The 20,623-nt window shown below is 41.1% G+C and overlaps 1 protein-coding gene across 1 annotated transcript; it reads right to left on the bottom strand.

The window, feature by feature from the left end:
- Positions 1–585: 585 nt before the first annotated feature.
- FZD6 (frizzled class receptor 6) lies at positions 586–17,880 on the bottom strand. Its single transcript, XM_056854663.1, has 6 exons — positions 17,624–17,880; positions 11,851–12,047; positions 7,891–8,908; positions 7,094–7,242; positions 2,163–2,606; positions 586–751 (listed from the first exon to the last, which is right to left on the bottom strand). The coding sequence occupies exons 1-6, from the start codon at positions 17,801–17,803 to the stop codon at positions 586–588; spliced, it is 2,154 nt and encodes a 717-aa protein (XP_056710641.1). The 5' UTR covers positions 17,804–17,880.
- Between the last annotated feature and the right edge of the window lie 2,743 nt (positions 17,881–20,623).

Consider the following 20,623-nt stretch of genomic DNA (forward strand, 5'->3'; position numbering starts at 1 on the left):
TGGTGAAAATGATCAGCAGCTTTAATATGTAACAGGAAAGGATTACAGATCCCCTAACAAGCAAGCTACAGACAACTGACTGGAAGACAAGAAAGCAGGCAGAGGATAACATCTCAGCTGTAGGAGTTGCTTGCATTGGGCAAGTCCCATTATTTTGTTACAGCACACAACCCTCACTTCTAAAAACTGCATTTTTGCCCTGTGCAACAAAGGCGTTTATGATAAAGATTATTTAAACAGTAAAAATATTGCTAGCAGGAGAAACTGAAACAAATAAAATTTGCCCATACTTTTCAAAATATTGAACCCTTCCCCTCATTATTTTAATAGAGTTTGATGTAATACTTATAAAGCGGTAACATACCTGTTGACCGCTTTTTGTCTTAAGTTTACTACTCGCTATTAGTTTAAGTAGGAAACTATTGCTAGGCATACTCACAATACAATTTTTTCCTTTTCCTGAAGTGCAAACAAAAGCACCATGCTTCCTCATAAGGCACAATGCAGCAGTCATTTCCAGTGTAACAAAGAATCAGTTTCAGGAACTGAAGATATCCCCAAAACGCTTCCTTTTTTCTTTCTTTTTTAAGCATTTGAACTGTTACCAGACTCTGGAGCTTTTCTGGAATCAGGAGATGAGTGAGGAAGTAGCAAGATTGAGCCCTTGGTAGTCTCTGGCTGGGAAACATCAAGGTGGGGATGACTGACTTGGAGTGGAAGACCTTCAGTGATGTCACTTTTAGGAGTTGTCCTACATGGACATAAGAAGAAATGTTCTATGTTGAAGCAATCCAAAGAAATGGCGTTAAACTAAATTAATCAATTTTAAGTCACTGGGCTACATGTATTTCATCTGCTTAAATGAGTACATAGGCTTTACATGTGTAATGTTACATGCTCAGTCACCTGCATCTCCTGATAAAGATCTCAGGCAGCAGACCTATGCAGACAGAATAACTAGCTGGACTCATCATCTACCTCAGTATAAGGCAGCCTGTTATATCCGTGTGTGTGTGTGTGTGTGTGTGTGTGTGTGTGTGTGTGTGTGTGTGTGTGTGTATGTAAAGTGCAGTCAAGTAGCAACCAACTTATGGAGACCCCTTTTTTGGGGTTTTCATGGCAAGAGACTAACAGAGGTGGTTTGCCAGTGCCTTCCTCTGCACAGCAACCCTGTTATTCCTTGGTGGTCTCCCATCCAAATACTAGCCAGGGCTGACCCTGCTTAGCTTCTGAGATCTGACGAGATCAGTCTAGCCTGGGCCATCCAGGTCATAAGAAAATAAGAAAGGCCATGCTGGATCAGACCAAGGTCCATCGAGTCCAGCAGTCCGTTCACACAGTGGCCAACCAGGTGCCTCTAGGAAGCCAAGACAACTGCAGCAGCACCATCCTGCCTCTGTTCCACAGCATCTAATATATTTGCCATGCTCCTCTGATCCTGGAGAATAGGTATGCATCATGACTAGTATCCAATTTTACTAGTAGCCATGAATACTCCTCCATGAACATGTCCACTCCCCTCTTAAAGCCTTCCAAGTTGATAAGATCTGACAAATGAAAAACTTTTTATGGTCACGTCAATACAAGCTTAGTTTGGATTTTGTACTTTCATAGTTTAAATACCATTTTAGCCAACAATCCACTTTGTGGATATTTATGCTGTCTGTGCTCACTAGACCCTGTGAGAGGGGTCCCATTTTAGAGAAGTATAATGGAGGTGAAGAAATACTGAGCCACTATGGCAAGACCAAGGCAGGTATCTCATATCCAAGTCTAACATGACTGCCCAACTGTCATAACGGTTTCAGAATCCCTGCTGAATAATCTAATTTCCACTGCATCTGGACACCACACTGTTAATATCTTCTGTTCCGGTCCCAGATCAAGCACTTTACTGCAGTTCCATACTTGACACCGGATACTGCCTGACAGCTACGTAAACCGCTGTATCTGATTTTCAGTTTTCATTGTGCAGATGTCTCATTAAGAAAACTACTGTCAACTGACCAACACAACCACCTACCTCTTGCACAGATGATACATTTTCATGGGATAGACACTTGTTTTTTCTAAGATTTATACTCCCTTTGCCTTTATTTCTAAGTATAGGTATCATCTTTTAGAAGAGCATGCACAAGTTTTTAAAAAATGGAGAACCTAACCTTCCTTCAAGCATCCTCTTCGTGCTTTCGGATAAGCTGATCATATCTTGTGAGTTGTCTGTCTTCCTTCTCTTTTCCATCTGTTCCAAAGCCACTTTAGAGCCAGACGATATTTGCAATGCACTCTGTTCACTGCAGGCACATCCTTCCTTCTCCGCTTTTTGGCTGGGCACCCCATCGGCTTCCATTTCTCTCCCAGATGTTTCCGGAAGGCTCTTGATTTCAGTAAAAGTCTCTTGGCTTAAATAATCATGGTTTGCGATTGCAACAGCAGAAGTTCCATGGTTGGTCGTGACACCTGTACTAGTCCCCATGGACTTTGAGATCACCTTCAGTTTATGAGAGCTGGATTTGTAGTGCTTCTTCTTATGCTTAGCTTTAGAATTGTGCTTTAAGAAAAATTCACACGACTCTTGCAACACTCTCCGGCTCTCACTTATTGGACTGGGGAGAAAAAAAAAGTGTCAATTATTTAGAAGATATTGTCGAAGGCTTTCATGGTCAGAGTTCATTGGTTCTTGAAGGTTATCCGGGCTGTGTAACCGTGGTCTTGGTATTTTCTTTCCTGACGTTTCGCCAGCAGTCAGGAAAGAAAATACCAAGGCCACGGTTACACAGCCCGGATAACCTACAAGAACCATATTTAGAAGATGTTCTGACAACCACAAGACCTGAAAACAATGCCAAAACTCCCACTGATTTCAAACAATGCCAGACTGCACCCGATGTTATTTTAATTTATATGGAGCAAGTCTAATGAAATGGGAACACATCATTTTTCACTTATATAACACTAATATGCAAAGTGCTACGAAGAAGAAGAGTTGTTTTTATAATGACTTTCTCTACCATTTAAGGCAAAATCAAACCAGCTTTACAATCACCTTCGCTTCCCCTCCCCACAATACACACCCTGTGAGGTAGGTGGGGCTGAGAGAGCTCTAAGAGAGCTGTGACTAGCCCACGGTCACCCAGCTGGCTTCATGTGTAGGAGTGGGAAAACTAATCCAGTCCACCAGATTAGCCTCCGCCACTCATGTGGAGGAGTGGGGAATCACACCAGGTTCTCCAGGTCACAGTTCACCATTCCAAACCACCACTCTTAACCACTACATCACGCTGGCTATGCAATCTTATTTGTCATCTTCCCAAGGACCCATGAGCTGGGTAATTACTAATTCTATTTCCCCCCATAGCCTGGGATGAAAACATCATTGGTGACTATTTGAAGAAATATGTGCCTGTTCAATATGACTAACAGATGTCAATCACTTATGTATGGTGTGAAATAAATAAGGGGAAGCTGAGAGACAAAGAGATTTGCCCAAGGTCATTCAGTGACCCTGTTTCTGAGCTGGAATCTCATCTCAGACCCACTTCCAATGTATTATGCACTGAAGCATGAAACTCACAGACCCCAAGGCATGTGGAATGTTTCTCCAGGTATATTTCCTCCCTGGCTCTCAACACCCTGCCTGTACCCCATTTTCCTTAAACCCTAAGAACACATAAGAACATAAAAGCCCAATGAGATCAGATAGAAGGTAATCTAGTGCAGCATTCTATTCTAACAGTGGCTGCCAGATGACTCCAGAAAGTATTGATGGAACTTAATGTCACGAGATGTGATGATGAACACTGTCTTAGATTAATTTTAGAGAGGGCTGGACAGATTTAGGGAGGACAGGCCTGTTGTTGGCTATTGGCTATGGCAGCTGAATAGGACCTCCAGGGTCAGAGGCATTTTGCCTCCAGGTTGCTGGACTAGATGGGCTACTGATCTAAAGTTTGGCTGCTCGTCCCACAAGCATGAAGGCACCAGTCATTCCTAGGCCCCCTACAAACTGACTAAGATATACAGATCCTCTAAACATGAAGGTTCCATGTATTCTCCATTAATAAACTGCTCTTCCATGAGTTTGTCTCAATGTTGTAAAAGCCATCTAAGCAAATGGCCGTCACTCCATCCTGCAGCAGTGAATTTCCCAGCTTAATGGGAAGTGCTTTTGCCCTTCTACTTTTTTGCTTTTCTCAGAATCCTGCTTCTCAGGCATTTAACTCTGTGCCCTCCAAACCTCACCCTCTGTCCTCCTCTTTTCTTACAAACAGGGCAGTCCTTCCGTCCCTAGACCATGTTTTCCCACAGCCCCACTTGCCCATTTCCCCCTTCCATCTGTTGTTCCTTCAGGCCAGTACCTCAGTTCCTTGCTGTAGCCATTGCCTACCCTACTCCTCCCTGTATTAGGGAAGCCCTCCCATTAGCCTTCCTTGGGCCCACTTCCTAATCCTCAGTCTCGATGCACACGTATGCCACATGAGCCTGGCCTTGGCCAGGGAGAGTGGGTTAGAAATTTTTAAATACCGGTAAATAAAAAATACAGCTGTTCCCATCTCCAAAATGACTTGTTACTTCTCTCACAGATTCTGCATTGTTTGTAAAAATGTGTGCAGTTCAGACATTTACTCCAACCTTCCTAAATATCACATGCTATCACACTAGTCAGCCAATGACAGGGTACTTGCACGCTTTTTTAAATGCAAGAGAACAACAGTATGTAAAAGTAGTTACATAAAGGTACGATTGTATAAGTAAAGTAGATGTTACAGGGAAAGAAAGGGTTATACATATGTACAGTAAATCGCTTAGGTAAAAGTCCATTAAGTAAAAACATATGAAATAACTAAACAGGACTGGAAAAAGAGGGGATAGTGAACGGAATATATATGTTCACTGTTAAGGAATGCAGACAAAGGAAGCTGACGGAGAAAGCTGAGCAACTGCTTGCAAGGCTTTACTGGAGAGGTCCAAAGGAATACAGGAATGTTAAAAACCACATTAAAAATCCAGGATGGGTATGGAAAAATATGAAAATGGAGACTACAAATAACCTATTTATAACTGCACAAAGGATATTCAGTAAGCAAATTCAAACTGAATTGCATTCTCCCATTAAGAAATTCCAGGATTTATAAAAAGAAAAGAAATTCAGAATCTTCAAAGAATATTTATTTGTATGCAAAATAGTGTTGCTGAATAAATAACCAAGGAAGTTCTCAGAAAGTTATGCCAGAATCAAATAATTCATGTAAATAAAGCAGACTGGGTGGGGGGATCTTGAAAACAATAGGTTTGGGATTGCAACCAACCATGTAGGGCCCTAAGAAAAATTACAAAAACCACATAATACCTTTTATTAGGACCAATCAAAACGCAAAAGTGTGCAAACATTCAAACTCACCAAGACTCTTTATCATAGCTGTACATTTTTTTAAAAAAGGAACAGGAAGGAGAGAGAAAAAGATCTTTTAGGCCCTTATCTAAAGGTCTCTTGTATCTATTTGGTATAAAATGTCTTGCAGATTGTGTATGTAAAGTGCCGTTAAGTCGCAGCAGACTTATGGTGACCCCTTTTGGGGGTTTTCATGGCAAGAGACTAACAGAGGTGGTTTGCCAGTGCCTTCCTCTGCACAGCAACCTTGGTATTCCTTGATGATCTCCCATCCAAATACTAACCAGGGCTGACCCTGCTTAGCTTCTGAGATCTGATGAGATCAGGCTAGCCTGGGCCATCCAGGTCAGGATGTCTTGCAGATTACAACCGAGTAAATGGTATTTTTACACCTCTAATTTTGCACCTCTAATTTTGGGAAGAAAAAGGGGAAACAGCAGCCTACATCTGAGAATAAGAAACCAGCAGATGATCAGCCACAGCTTGAATAGCCCAAACTAGCTCAAACCCATCAGAAGTTGGAAGCTACGCAGGGTCAGCCATGGTTAGTACTTGGATGAGAGACCACCAAGAAAACCTAGGTTGCTATGCAGAGGACAGCAAAAACAGACTTAAAAAAATCTGTGCTCCTATTTTGCCTTGAAAACCCCATGAGGGGTTGACCATAAATTTGTTGCAACTTGACAGCATTTCATTATTATTATTGGTTGACCAGCTGTCTAACTAAACATGTGCCCAAATGTCTGACTAAACCATAGCTGTGCTGCTGTAGATTAAGCAGCTCAGTGTCTTGCAAAGTGGAGAAAAGACTACTTTACCAAAGAACAGGTGACTGATTACAAGGGACTTATTGCTAAAACCAAGTCATTACTTAGTTGAAATAAGTAGGGGGCTTGTGGCAGTTTAAAGGTTAACTAGATTTTATTCTAGCATAAAATTTCATGGATTAGACATATACATCTGTGTCACTAGGCAGACATATAAATGAGGTTATGATGAAAAAAATGTAAACATAAAAGTCAAAAGATGCAAGAAGCAGAGTGTGAAAAAAGTACAGACAACATTTACAACAGCAGCAGATCTCTCTAATTTTACTACAATAGTTAACACCTGTGATAGCTGAGGAATCCCAAACCCTAGGGAGATGGTGTCAAACTTCTTGATGAATTCTAATTCAGTTGTTTGCTAGTACTTTCTTTTGCTAGATAACGGGTGACTTTCAGATCTGTAACAAATGTGCCCTTTGTTGTGTTTTACAGTTTTTTTCTTCATAATCTCAAATATATAGTTCTGGCTAGACTAATATAGCTGTTTTCTTGATTAAGGGCATACGTATGTAAATTATATGTTCAGGCAGAAAAGGAGCGATCCTTGTTCGTTGCTGCTAGAACACAAAGAATAGAAGGCAATTCCAGGGAACGACAGGGCTAAAAAAGTAGCAGTAGCTCCAAACAGGAAGTATCACTTTAAAATGATACTTTAAAATGTTTAAAGGGTGTTTGTGCACTATTGGCACTCATAGAGCTAATAAAATACAGAGATGCATGGTTATATACACCATACACACAAAAATACAAATTTTTAAAGCACGCTAGTAACAAGTCTAACAGAAAAAGGCATTTTATAAATAATCTCACCACTATCACTCACATTATAAATAATCTCACCACCACTGCAAGCCAAAAAAAAAAAAAGTCTTACTCTCTCTTGCGATTTCTGTTGAAGAAACCTGCCCATTCAGAACAGGTCTTTTTACTTCCCACCCAGAATACTGGAGATATGCCAACAATTAAGGTCATCAGATATTTCATCAGAAACAAAATTATTTCTGGCCTCTTTAACATCTTCACCTGGAAAACAATAACCATTCTGTGAGAATACAATAGACAAATGGTTTCCTTGCTTTACATTTCAGAGTACAAAACCAATAGTGCAACAACACTCTTTAGCTTGACACCAGCTCTGCTGCATTACACAATTATTTTCATCTGCCTTATAAAAAGGATCTGTTCACTCAGTGAGGATCCTTTCCTCCAGCAGGAGTCATTCACAGATGCTCTTCTGATCATCCTGAGCCAGGAAAAGACTCCTTCTGCCACAGGAAAGTGATCCAGCTAGTGGAAGAGATCTAGAGTATCCAGCTCTGGGGATTTTTCCCCAATGCACCACTACAGCTACCTACAACTGTAGACATTTTGGAGTTTTATACATCATGCACATTCTGGAGTATGTGTGTCCACACACAAACACAGATTTACTTTTCCTAGGAGACAGCTATCTGATAACAAAATACATACCCCGACCCCAAAGGGCCTTAGCAGCCCAGAGGAGCATTTCACAATCACCTCTTTCAGAGTCAAGTGGCATATGATGCACAACACAGTAATACCACATTTGTTGCCAATAAACAAAGCTCTAGAACTGTGCACACACAATATTAATATACCTTAAACATCTCAGTTATTGAAGCATAAACTCTGCAAGTAGTTTGCCCTTACCTGATAAGGACAGGGTATATGGAATTCATCACAGTGATCAGCGACCCATGTAGTTTCCCAGATCTTCCTGTACACCTGCTCGTAGATGTAACATCCTAAGAGCATCACAAGCGGTACGAGATACAAGCCACTGAAGACACCAATTCTAATCATGAATTTCTTTAGCTTTTCTTGATTCCTGCCATCATTTTGAATGACCTGCCGTACATGATTTAGGGAAATTATGCCAGCTAAGAGGAGAGACAGACCAACAATGACACAAAGGCACAGAGGCAGCAGGACAAAGTATCGGGAAGCATCCAAGTCATAGAGACCAACAAAACAAACGCCACTGATATTGTCACCTTCCACTTTGTTCATGGCAAGAAGCATGATGGTGAGAAAACCAGGCATGCCCCAGGCAATCGCATGAAACCACATTGCTTTTTGTTCAATAGCTTCACAGCTCCATTTGCGTCCAGCAGCTAGGAACCAAGTAACTGTGAGGATCACCCACCAAACAGTTCCTGCCATAGTGAAGAAATACAAAGCCATAAAAACAATTGTGCAACCCTTGTTCTGAGAACCAAGAACAACCGTTTCACCAGTTCGTAGTTTTTCATCTCCCTTGCTGCAGGCCGTTCGATTACCTAGGACAAACCCAAGGAAGTATACCAGAGACACTATGCTACAACAAACAGAATAATATATTATTGGCCTCTCTGGATACCTGAACCGTTTAACGTCTATCAAAAATGTTAGGAATGTGAACAGAGTGGCACAAAGGCAAAAAATTGAAACTATCCCAATGAAGCTTTTGGCAACATCTAGCTCATGATCACTGAAGTACATATTGGGACATGGGGGTGCACAATGATCAATTCCCAAAAATTTGTAGCCTTGTCCACTGGAAGTCTGGAGGTGTCGTGGACACCAAAAACCATAGTCCCTTCTAGGCTGTCCTGGAGTCTTCCGAGTGTCAGGTGTCCTCACAGTTGGAGAAGCACTGACAGGAACAGTTTCATCACAATCCTTCAACCTAGAAAGTTAAGAGAAAAATTCAGAAATGCCATGGACTTGACCCATGGGCATCATTTACTGTTATTTCTCCTCGTGTCTTAAAACAGATTCTTCCGAAGAACTTTATAAAATGTCAAGCTGATCTGTAATTGAATTTGCAAAGAAAAATGTAAAAACATGATGTATTACCTGCAAAGCTTATAGTACATTTTTGAACAAAATGGTCTTAAGTTATTTCCTTCAGTTATCACTTGGGAAATCAAGAAAAATCACTTATGTGTATTATCTAATTTGTAAACCAACAAAAACATACCATTAGAGCAAAACCTGGCACTTCCATCCTCTGGTCTCAGGACAATGATGACACCATGTCCTGGGAGTATGGGCTAAAACATTTAGCAGGAATTCTGCTGAAAATTCCCAGGAAGTAGTCCCAGGAATACTGGGAAAGGTGGTAGAGGAAGGGAATAATTATTGGGGTTTTTTTCAAGTAAGCTGCTTTGAGAATTTTATATTTTTATTTTAAGACTGGAGAGCTCATCTATGTTTGAATTTGCTTGTTTTGTTGTAAACCAGTACATGCAATGGGGGTGGGGGAGGTGAAGAAATACATGACAACCATTGTCAGAGAAAAGCCATAGCACCAGGCTGTCAGGATTAAGTGGTAAAATGTATCTTTGGTTCCTTCTGTCACCTGGGAATTTAGTATCAATGCAGGATCCTGGGAATTTAGTATCAATGCAGGATCCAGAAGAACCTACCTGTACATGTAGTGCTGTAGGAGGAATGCAGCCTCATTTAGGACAGATAACACCAATGTCCTTCCAATTCTAGGAGGGCTTGCCATCATAAACTTTATCTTGTCTAGATTAAGTTTTAACTTGTTAGCCCTGAATTAATGGAACACTGACTGGGAGTTAATTTCACACAAGTAACATATTAGATGCAAGGATGCCAAAAAAATCTGAGAAAATATTTTGCCTTTAAAAAACCTCTACCTCAAATTTGGTGACAGAATGAAACATCAGCATCCAGCACTGTGCTCCACCATCTTCTGGTGCCAGCTGGTGGTTGCTCTAGCAATAGCACCAGCAGCAAATTCCTTTTCCTCCTTTTTTGGGGCTAATATATCCTCAGCATGAATTTAGTTGGGTATTTTAGTCTCCTAGCTTTAAAGAAATGGAAATGGCTCCTTGTCATGCCTCGTAGCGGGCAGGCATGGTGGATTTGGTATTCAAGATGATTTTCAGGTTAGAAAATTCCTTTTAAAAGACGACAACAGGGAGAACGGAAAATTTCCACCTTTTCATTCTTCATTTAAAGACACTCAGGGCTACATCTCACATTTGATAACAATGCTGTAAACTGTGTGCTTACACTGCCTACTGTCTCTTTACATGGCTGATGTTTGCCTGAGTTCATCAGCTGGCTCCAGAGAAGTCACATATCTAGAGCTTACAATGTAATTTCAAAGCATCAGAATATGCTCCACACAGGTAGAAGGAAATACAGCATGCGAGGAAAGGAGTGCTACATACACATTTATCTTTTTGAATTCTACAAGACCCAAAACATGATTTTTAAAAGTTCTGCTAAGGTTATATATCAGGCCTTGACAAATGGGGGGGGGGGTTTCCTAGGAATCTGCCCAGAAATTTAGGAGCCAGACTCCTTTTTCAGCCTTCAAGGTTTGGTGCTTTAATGCCCATGTTTTTAAATTATTGCTATCACAACACCTTATAGAATCACAGAATTGGCAGAGACCACAAGGGTCATCTAGTCCAACCCCCTGCACAATGCAGGAAATCCCCCCACACCCTCAATGACCCCTACTCCATGCCCATATCCTCTTCCATTTTTTTGAAATTTTACTAGAGCTATGGCAAAAGTAGTGTTTATAAATAAATTCATGCTTGTCATCAACCCAACATGAAACTGGTTAAGAAATGAATCCATCCACCACCATTGAGCAGTGTGGTATTAAGTAAACAAGCAGTGACAAGAACGTCATGTACATTTTTATTTCATAAAAAATAACATTATGATGCAAAGAGATAAATAAGCTTTGAACGTCCCCTGAAAATTGCTGAGAGATGCTACAATAAAATCACTGCAGAAAATACTAAGCACCACAGTGAAATTTCTAGGCACTAGGGCAACAGTGCCTGGGTTCTGTTGAGCTCTGTTAAATTATTTACATAATCAAATATATCATATGCATCTCTTATTTAGTGTGCCTTACAGATGCCTGAGTAGAATGGTAGTTCTACTGATTCTATATATTTTTTATAAAATCTGTATCTGTTAAGCTTTATTTTCCTTTTACCAATTAATGAGGATTCCTTGTATTTTTAATTTTAGTGTTCACAATACCATCTTTTTAGTTCTATCTAGATATATACTTGAAAAACTTAAGGAAAAACCGGACAAAAACCTGGTTATTAGGTACAAAACTGTTCAAACAGGGCCGTTCTGATCTGCATACAGATTTACACAGCAGCTGAAACTGTAAAAACACTTTATACAAATTAATGGAAATACCACTAGAAAAATCAGGAAATAATCAAAATAGGTATTCTTCTATACAGTTCACTTGTCTAGGAAAGATACTGTGGCCACTGATAATACTGAACATTCTTCTGCTTCCTAGGCAGGCACTTCAATTTGAAATTAAATGTTTACAACATCAAACAGAATGACTAATCCTTCCTATTGAATTAAGAGCACTATGGAACAAATCCTAGAATCAGAGCAATGTAGATTCATTCAAAAATGAAACAAGTCTTAATTTTGTATGCCATCATCACTAAGTGATACCTATTTCATAGCTCTTAACTGAGTATATGATGATGTCCACATGTGCAGAAAGCGGCTTCAAGAGTCTCTAGGAAGCAGTAGGCTTTATTAAGAACACAGAAATGCTTTCATTGTCAAGGAAAAAATGATGGGGAAACTCTGTACCTGTCACATTCAAGCTGCTCCGGCCACACAATTCCAAAAGTGTCCATCTGTTGTTTACAGTCCGAGTACACTCTTTCACAAAGACTTCGGCATGGGTAGAGCACATGATTTTGTCCCATACAGGAAGGTACAAACGCTTTGCATAAAAATGTGCGGACTTCAGGAGAGCATCGAATATTCAAGAGAGGAACAAATGGCTTTGGGGGAAAAACAAATATTTTTACTACAAAGTTATTTTAAAATGCCTTAAAGCTAAGCAAAGCTGACTTTAATCAACATAGCCTACATTCCTTTTCATATAGAAATGACATCGTCTTGATACAGATCAGACGTATTACCAAAAATATGTGGGGGGGAGATGTTTGAGGTCTGCACCCCCCTTCTTCTTCCATCACTCACACTCCTGCCCTATCAGCCTCCCTTGTTACAGTCCTTCTCTAGCTGCTTGAAACCCTGGCCCAGGGAAGAGTAACATTCAAAGTGATGCTGGACTGATAGACCATCTGGTTTGGTTTCTTCAGTGATGGTGGGGGTGGGGCATCATGTTTCAAAATACATAAATGGGAAATGTGGACACAAAGGAAAGTAGTTACTACATTCCAGTTAATACATAATATTAATACATAATATAGACATTTTGCTGCATTAAAGCAATTGCTATACTTGTGGCGATTAGTCTGATCAAGAGTCAGGTTCCATTTTGTTAAATATTTGTTTTTAAAACCGTAGATTGGATCCAACGAAGCATGAGCGCAAGGGTGTTCACACATATTTGCAGACAGCCCCCAACAACCTCTAGAGATCTCTGAAAAACTAGACTCATGTGGAACAAGACACTTGGCTCAAGGAGTGAGGAGAGATAACAAAATGCCTCACCTTCCTCTCTTGCAATCAGAGATACCATTTGGTATAAAAAATGCAGCTGATGCAATAGAAGAGAGGGAACAATTTCCTCTGAGCCCACTCTTCACTGCAGCTTACAATCCCTGGTCAATGTGGAATTTTTGTGCACATAAGTCCTGCAAACTCCAAAATCAGCTTTTCAGAGATCTCAGGGGTTCCTTGCAGGAGCAAAGAGAGATCCGCATCAGCAAGCATCTTCTGCTAGTAGTGTTCACACCACTCATGCTTCCAGTTCAGTGCAGGGTATGCTATGCTTCAACCCGCTGCCCCTTACATTCTTCCAACTGCAAGACTGTGTTCAGTCAGTCATTCAACAGTGCTGTGTCTAGTGCTACTGGGATAGTTCCTACCCACCCACCACTTCTGTCGCTCTGGTCTGTCTGCCAGTGCTGCTTGGGGTATCTGCCACACCCAGCTCTCATTTGTTCTGCTGTGCCATGCCCAATGCTGCCCTGGTGGCCTTTGCTTTGCGCTGTTTAGGGTTCATGCTCAGGGTTGCAGTCATTTCCTATGGCTATCTGGAACTAGCTGCTGCTGCTAGGTGCACTAATCACAGCTTCTCCCTGGGGCTGGCACAGGCACTAGGAAAGGGTCAGGGGGCTGAGGGGAACCATTTAAAAAGCCCCTTACCCTTCTCTATTTTTTAATAGGGGAAAATGGCTATTCCTATTTATTTTAATGGTGTTCCAGAATTTCCAGATATCCAGCTTTTGGTGCTAGTACATATCCCCAATAGATATGTTCATACACACTGAAATGGGTATTCAGTAAAAGAAAGGATTGTATACTGTTACTCAACAATAAAGTGGGTTGCATCCAGCCAGTTTTTAGCATTATTTCACCCAATCACTCTTTCATCTCACATGACTTTTGTGCATGGATCCAATCCACTGAGGAGTTAAACTGCAGTTTGTTTGATAACTTCCATATTATAATCACATCTGAAGTCATCTGAAGTCATTTTTTCTAGCAAACATTACACACTTAATTAAATATTCTATTCACGCTAGATCTTTTCCTCCTACTGAATGTTGAAATGCCCAGAAGATACTTTCCAAGATTCTAGGCTATATTCTACTCCTCACATACACCATATATATGAATGGAAATATACCAAATGTATTCTACTCTGTGACCTTCAGTAAACAGGCATAGCTTCCTTTTTATCCAGGCATGTTATACAGCTCTGCTAGGTAACATTGTATAAAGAAAAGTTTCCAATTGGCTAACTGAAAACAAAGTGAGAAGCTCACACCTCCTGATAATCTCCTGAATGTACATACAGGAAAACACTCTCCTGTTGAACTGTGATGTCAGAAAAACACTGCCCCCCCCTCATTGCTAGGAAAAATGTCTCGCCTGCCTTCCCTTCTCACTACCCCTTACAGCCCTTCAGTAACTATGGTTCAATGCTATGTTTGAACTGACTTAACTGCAATCATTCGACCATAGCTAATTTTTAAAGTAAATGGTAACTATGGTTACACCAGTTCAAACGTAATAGTGAACCAGTTAATGCTTACTTGAGAGGGGTGAGGGGAGGAGATTAGTGTACAAGCACCAAAGTTGGGGCAAGTGGATTCTGTGGTGTCTGATCTAGCAGAATTACTAGATTTCAGACATGACTTCTTCATTCAAGCATAAGATGTTATTGTTACAGCAGCAGATCTAACAGAAGAAAGTTAAGAGTATCATAGTTACAGAACACTGGACTACTATTAGTTGAAAACTGTGCATTCAAAGCTAAGTCATGTTTGCACAAGCTGCTGGAGGCTAAAGAAGGAGATAGTACTATATAATTGTGCCCTAACTGAAATGACAGACACCCAACATGAAAAGAGATGTGCAAGCACATTTTTTAACAAACTGGTTTGCACACGCAATGGCAAAGACATTTGTGCTACATTTTTATCACACAACTATATAAGAGGTACAAACTGTTGGATTTTGACCTTGCACTGTGCTTTTGCAAGCTAACTTAGTAGTATTCACGCTCCTCAAAATGGAGTGGACAGTGGGGGAGGGGAGCATTTCTCCAAAACACAGATCTATCTCCTCACATACACCAGGCGCATGCTCAAACCACTTTTTCAAAGCCTTTGCTTTGCGGAACAGGACTAATAGTTCTGCTTTGTAATTAAGCTCTGTAAGTAGTTTCCCAATTAAGAGGTTAAGTAACTCGATTATAGCAGAACAACTTGTTAGTTAGGTTTTGAAACTAGTGACCTAAGGGAAGTTATAGAGCCAGCGTGGTTTAGTAGATAGAATGTTAGACTAGGACCAGGGAGATGTGGGTTCAAATCCATCTGCACCCATGAGACTTGCCCAAGGTCACCATCTCACAGGTTTATTACAAGGCTTGGTTAACCTCATGCACTCCCCGAGTTCTCTGGCAGGACTAGATAGCAGGCAGAATGCTTTTGTTTTTAAAATTGCAAGTAAAAATGTGAGCCTATATCCTATAACTGGTTCAGCTAAAATCCTACCTGGATTCTAAGGCTACACTCACATACTGTTCTTAAATATTTTTTGCTCATAGTCTTCCCTTCATGTTCAGGGAACTGCTGGTACAACTACAACTGTTCTACTGGTAAGATGCTGGTTTGTGGAAAAATCTGGCATGAACAACTACATGCTTTGCCTGCACATAGACAGCGCAATTTTGGTTATAGATCTGTCAAATATGAGAACGTTAGCTGCGTGTAACTGTTATCTTTGGCCATGTTCCATTTTCAAGGGTAATGAGCTGACAATATAGTTCCACAGACTTTTGCAGATAAAGAACATTGAGTGAAAGTTACTACTCATATGTGGTAGATAGCACAATAACCCACCACTACCATAGTTTTCCCAAATTAAAACAAACACCAGGGACACTAGTATAGTAACTGATGGCCTACTCCTATCGCAATAAATTTTTAAAAGTTTCGTAAGAAAACAAATGCAAATAATCTTTTAACATTTACAATACAGCCTACCTTTCTGCTAAGACAGGCTTTCAAAGTGGTTTATGTTTTACTGCAATGCAATGAAACTAGTGATACTGATCTATTTTAGGCTGTCGTAATAAAGTACAAATGAACATGAAGTGCTCTGAACATTCAAAACAGCACTATACAAAAGCTAAGGATTATCACTTGAGAAATGTCAAACACTATTCCCATTGCCAATGGATGGTGCAATTGCACAGAACATAGAAAGTGCTCTTTATGGACCAAACCAAAGTCCTATCTTCTTCAACGAATTGCCTTCAGAAGTGGTAGGAAGAGATTCAGGGCATGCTGGTGATGGTGCTACCTGAAGAAGCTCCCACTTCTTTGACTTTTCAGTATAGAGGCATGGGAAGAGGATCACCCGACTTTTCAGTATAGAGACATGGAAAGGGAATCACCCGACACTCAAGATGCCCTCCCCATCAGAGCGAGAAGCCAGCAAACTTCTGCGTACCAGTGCTAGGAAGCCGCATCAAGGAAGGCTTTGACCTCTGTGCTCTGTCTGGCTTTCCAGAGCAGCAGGCTGACTGCTGTGAGAAACAGTATGCTGGACCAGATGGACCACCGGTCTGCTCCAGCAGGGCTCCTCTTATGTTCTTACAGGAAAGAAGCCCCCCTTCCCGCATATGTAAGTCTTGCCTTATGCCATTTTTCTCTCTGACACAAAACTAAAAATATTAGGGATACTTTCAACAGGAATATTTGCTCATAACAATGAAAAGCAATGGATGAGAAACGACACAGAATGAAGATATGAGAGAAAGAAAAGGTATATAGTTAGGTTACTTTCTTATACTAGAAGCCCATACATCACTGTAATACATTAGCAACCTAACAGTGTCATCCTTCGATGGTCTACACAATGGGGTCTACTTCCCGAAAAGTAGTCTTAAGACAGCACTGTAAATACACATACGTTTTGATCAAAAGTAAGTCCCACTGAGTTCAATAGAACCGTCACACAAATATGTGTGTAGGACTGTAGCCTTGGACACTGCCTCCGCAAACACACTGAACAGGGTTGCTTTGCATTTCCTGCATGCACTGACATGTCAACTACATTACAAGGAAGCTCAAAAGAATGCTTTAGAATACATTTTTTTGTTGCAGGGGCACCTTCTCTATTTACGATTAACAGTATTTCACCAAGATATTATGAAATCCCTTCCACAAGAGTTAAGTTAGAATTCTTTCACAAAACTTTCTATTACATTAGGAAAAACAATGTATGTAACAGAGTACAAAAACTAAAAGAAAAGAAAGCACGTACAAATATGACGATATATACCTTTAATACAACTTCATCAGCCTTACTGATGTACACCTTATGCATGTGATGCAGAGAGCTCCGAATCACAAAAGCTCATTCTGGAATGAACTGTTTGTCCCTTGAGCACCACTAGACTCCTGTTTGATTTTGATGCAACATGACTACCCATGTAGAATTCTCGAATCTCAAAAAAGTATCAGAAGAGCTGCATTTCGAGTTCCTTGTAAAGTCAGATCGTTGGTCCATGTAATCTAGAACTGTCACCTCTAGCTGGTAGCAGCTCTGCAGAGACTGAGGCCAGATGTTTTCTCAACTCTGCCACCAGAGATCCCTTTAGCTGGATGTACCAGGAATTCAACTGGGATGTTTTGCATGCAAAGCATGTCCTCTACGACCAAATTATGGCAAAATTACTTTCTCTAATTCTTACAGCACCCCACTCCCCCAAAATCTAATGTCTACAACATGGTTAAATAGTTTACGGAAGGAAGCAAATAATCTTCCTCCCAAATATTAAACTATGAAAAACAGTGTGTGACCATTCACAACACAATGAACTCCTTATAAGATATAAATATATAGTTCAGAAAAGAAGAGAACAACTCACCACCATGTGTTTTTCTGCCATGTCCTGATCATAATGTTCCATTATATTTGGGAAATATGTCATATTATAGGCCATTTCAGAACATCTTGGAATAGTTATAGGTTCACACGTAAAGGAGCTATGCCCGCATATGAGTTTTAAAATTAAACTCCAAGTCAGAAGATGTACAAAGATCCCCATCTTCCCAGAGATTTCTGACTTCAGCACATATTCAGTCTGTCCCAGGTGATATTAATTTCACAGCGAAGGCCAACACAGAAAAAGTATGCACATCTTTTCATATCTCAGACACGGCAAAGCACTAACAGCTGTGGATTGAACTCTTTGGTTCTCTTCATACGGGAAAGTTAAGCTTCTCCCTGTTACAAAATGTAAAGGAACCAAAAAAAGTTACAATTGGTAACAGTGTGACCACGTTGAGATTTCACAAATATTACACAGAATCTACAGAAAAAAATCAACTCTTTAAAATAAACTTGCATCCTTCAATGCAAAATAACCCATGTCAGTTTTTGACAGCCATACCAGACAGGGGAAGCTCAATAAGTATCTGTTACTTTACTACAGAATTCTTGTACTGGAGCATTACACACACCAGGTAAAGTTCTCAGAAGCACCTCCAAAAGCTTGAAAAACAGATCAATAACAAGGCCCGTAAACATATGATGCAGGCATTTCTGATAGCTGCAAGTACCAACATCTCAGCCAAAAACCATCATGCCTCCACAGAAAGTATTTACCGTCTGCAACATGTTTGTAAGCCAATCTGTTCCTATTTCTTGCCTGAGTTCGGTCTCTCTGCGACTTGCGCCTCCCCACAAATAACCACGGGGGGTGGGGGTGGGAAATGCCTACACCAATTAAGCTGTCAACATGCATTTGGCACAAGAGCCTCCTATTTACAAGACCGGCCAAGAAATTTCAGGTGTTTGATATGTTTTGTGCCTGGTGCTCTCGGAGCCTGCAAGCTATGGCTGTTTTCTCCACCCTGCGCTAGAACCGGTTTCCCAATCCCGGCCTTTCTTTCGAAGACGATGACTGGAGCAGGGGGTCTTCGAGATGCTGCTAATAATTTTACTACTTTAATTAGCGAGTTGTAGAAACTAGTTTTAAGTTTTTTTTATATTTTACTGTTGATAGATATTTTTAAAACAGTTAGGACACTTCTTCGGAAGTCGGGTGAGGGGTCACATTTGTACAGTGGGTGGAGGGTTGAAGGGGTATCTTTTTGATCTTAAAAACGTGGTAATTATGGATGTTGGTTCTTGTAGGTTATCCGGGCTGCGTAATACCAAGACCACGGCCACACAGCCCGGATAACCTACAAGAACCAATGAACTCTGACCGTGAAAGCCTTTGACAATAATTATGGATGTATTAAGAAGTATTATACACTCTTACCGATGGATTCACATTCTAGCTGTATCTGAAGAAGTGAGCTGTGGCTCATGAAAGCTCATATCCTACCAGAAAATATTTTTGTTAGTCTTTAAGGTGCTACTGGACTCTTGCCCTTTTTGACTATACACTCTTTTGTATTATTATATACTCTTGTTATATATATTTTTGTATTACTCTTTGTTTTTTTGTTTTGTTTTATGTTTTGTTATAAAAAATTATATATATATAAAAAGAGAGATGCTGCCAATAAATCCCCCCCACACCCAATAAAAACCCCACGTCGTTGCGTTGCCCACGAAGGATAAATGCCAGGTACTGGAGGACCAGAAGATTTCGAGAAGTTTCCCACTAGCCCTCCCGCCCCAAAACCGGCAGCGCTTTTGCACGCACTTACTTGGAAGTAAATCCTACTGAACTCAATGGGACGACTTCGAAGCAAATGAACTCTCGGGCGCTCCAGGAACCGATGCAGAACCGCTTTTCCACCCGGCTGCCCACCCATGGAGGAAGCCGGGGCCGCAGTCCCCTCACATAAGCCAGCGAGGCCTGTGCCGGCCGCAAACGGCACGCCCTCCTCACCTGAGGAACAGCGAAGCCACGGCTGCGCCTGGCCTGGCCTGGCCTGAGGGCGGCGAGGGCCGCAGCACGCCGCCCAACCCGAGTCGTTATTCCTCCTCGCCGACAGCAACTGCCTTTTTCGTCTCGCACCCGAAGCTGGGGAGGAGGTGGGATCGCGCGAGATTTGAAAGGCCGGTGAGAAGGGCGAGGGGGCGGCGCTGGCACGCCTTCCGCCCTCAGAAGGCAGAAAGGGGAGCCCGTCTCGTTTTATCTCCGCACCCTCCCCTGCTTCCCTACAGATGGTGGAACCCAAACGGCTCCTTTCTCCTCCTGGACTGACCAAACTGCCGCCGAACTAAGGGAATGGGTCGTACCATTTTAGATGGCGGGGAGGGGGAGCCCATGTGTGAATGCTTCCCGTCCCTCTTTAAAACCCCGCGCTTACTCATTCCGTTGTGCTAGTTTACTAGGATTATGTTAGAAGCGACTGCATTGTTTTTGTTTGTTTTTACGAGCCGAAGGTCCTTTGTTGGAAGATGGGTAGGCCTAAAACAATTAAATTTTTAAAAAAAACCATTAGAAGAAATAAATTGCACAATGAGGGCTTTAAAAAAAAAAAATCAGAAATGGCATTCCTAAATCTCCAATCTGAAGAGCCAGTATGGTAGTTAAATTTGGGTGAACCCATGTTCAAATTCTCTTACAAATACGAAACTCACTGTCCAGTCTCTCTACCCTGCACAGTGTTGTGGGGCTGTATGGTTTGAACAAAGGATATATATTTTGGATGTATATATGGTTTTAACAAAGGATGTATATTTTGTATTTTATGCTGGCCTTGGGCTGTAATAAAGATGTCTGATTGGGAGTGTTGTGGGGGGGGGGATGAAGAGAAAATATATGCCACAGTTGAGCTCCTTGGAGGGGAGCGGAGATTACAAATTAAGTCAATAAGTATTTTATTGTCACTGTTTCTGCTGCTTGTGAGGATTCTGCCTATCTCTTGGCTTAAGAGGCCAGGAATGGAAGGGGAGAGTTGGG

Source organism: Euleptes europaea, chromosome 8, assembly GCF_029931775.1.
Source record: "Euleptes europaea isolate rEulEur1 chromosome 8, rEulEur1.hap1, whole genome shotgun sequence".
Lineage (NCBI taxonomy): Eukaryota > Metazoa > Chordata > Lepidosauria > Squamata > Sphaerodactylidae > Euleptes > Euleptes europaea.

Coding starts and splice junctions, on each gene's coding strand:
- FZD6 (XM_056854663.1), bottom strand. CDS start 17,803: ATGGGGATCTTTGTACATCTTCTGACTTGGAGTTTAATTTTAAAACTC. Junction 8,909..11,850: donor GAGCAGCTTGAATGTGACAG/GTACAGAGTTTC, acceptor TTAACTTTCTAG/GTTGAAGGATTGTGATGAAA. Junction 2,607..7,093: donor AACAGAAATCGCAAGAGAGA/GTAAGACTTTTT, acceptor TTTTCTCCCCAG/TCCAATAAGTGAGAGCCGGA.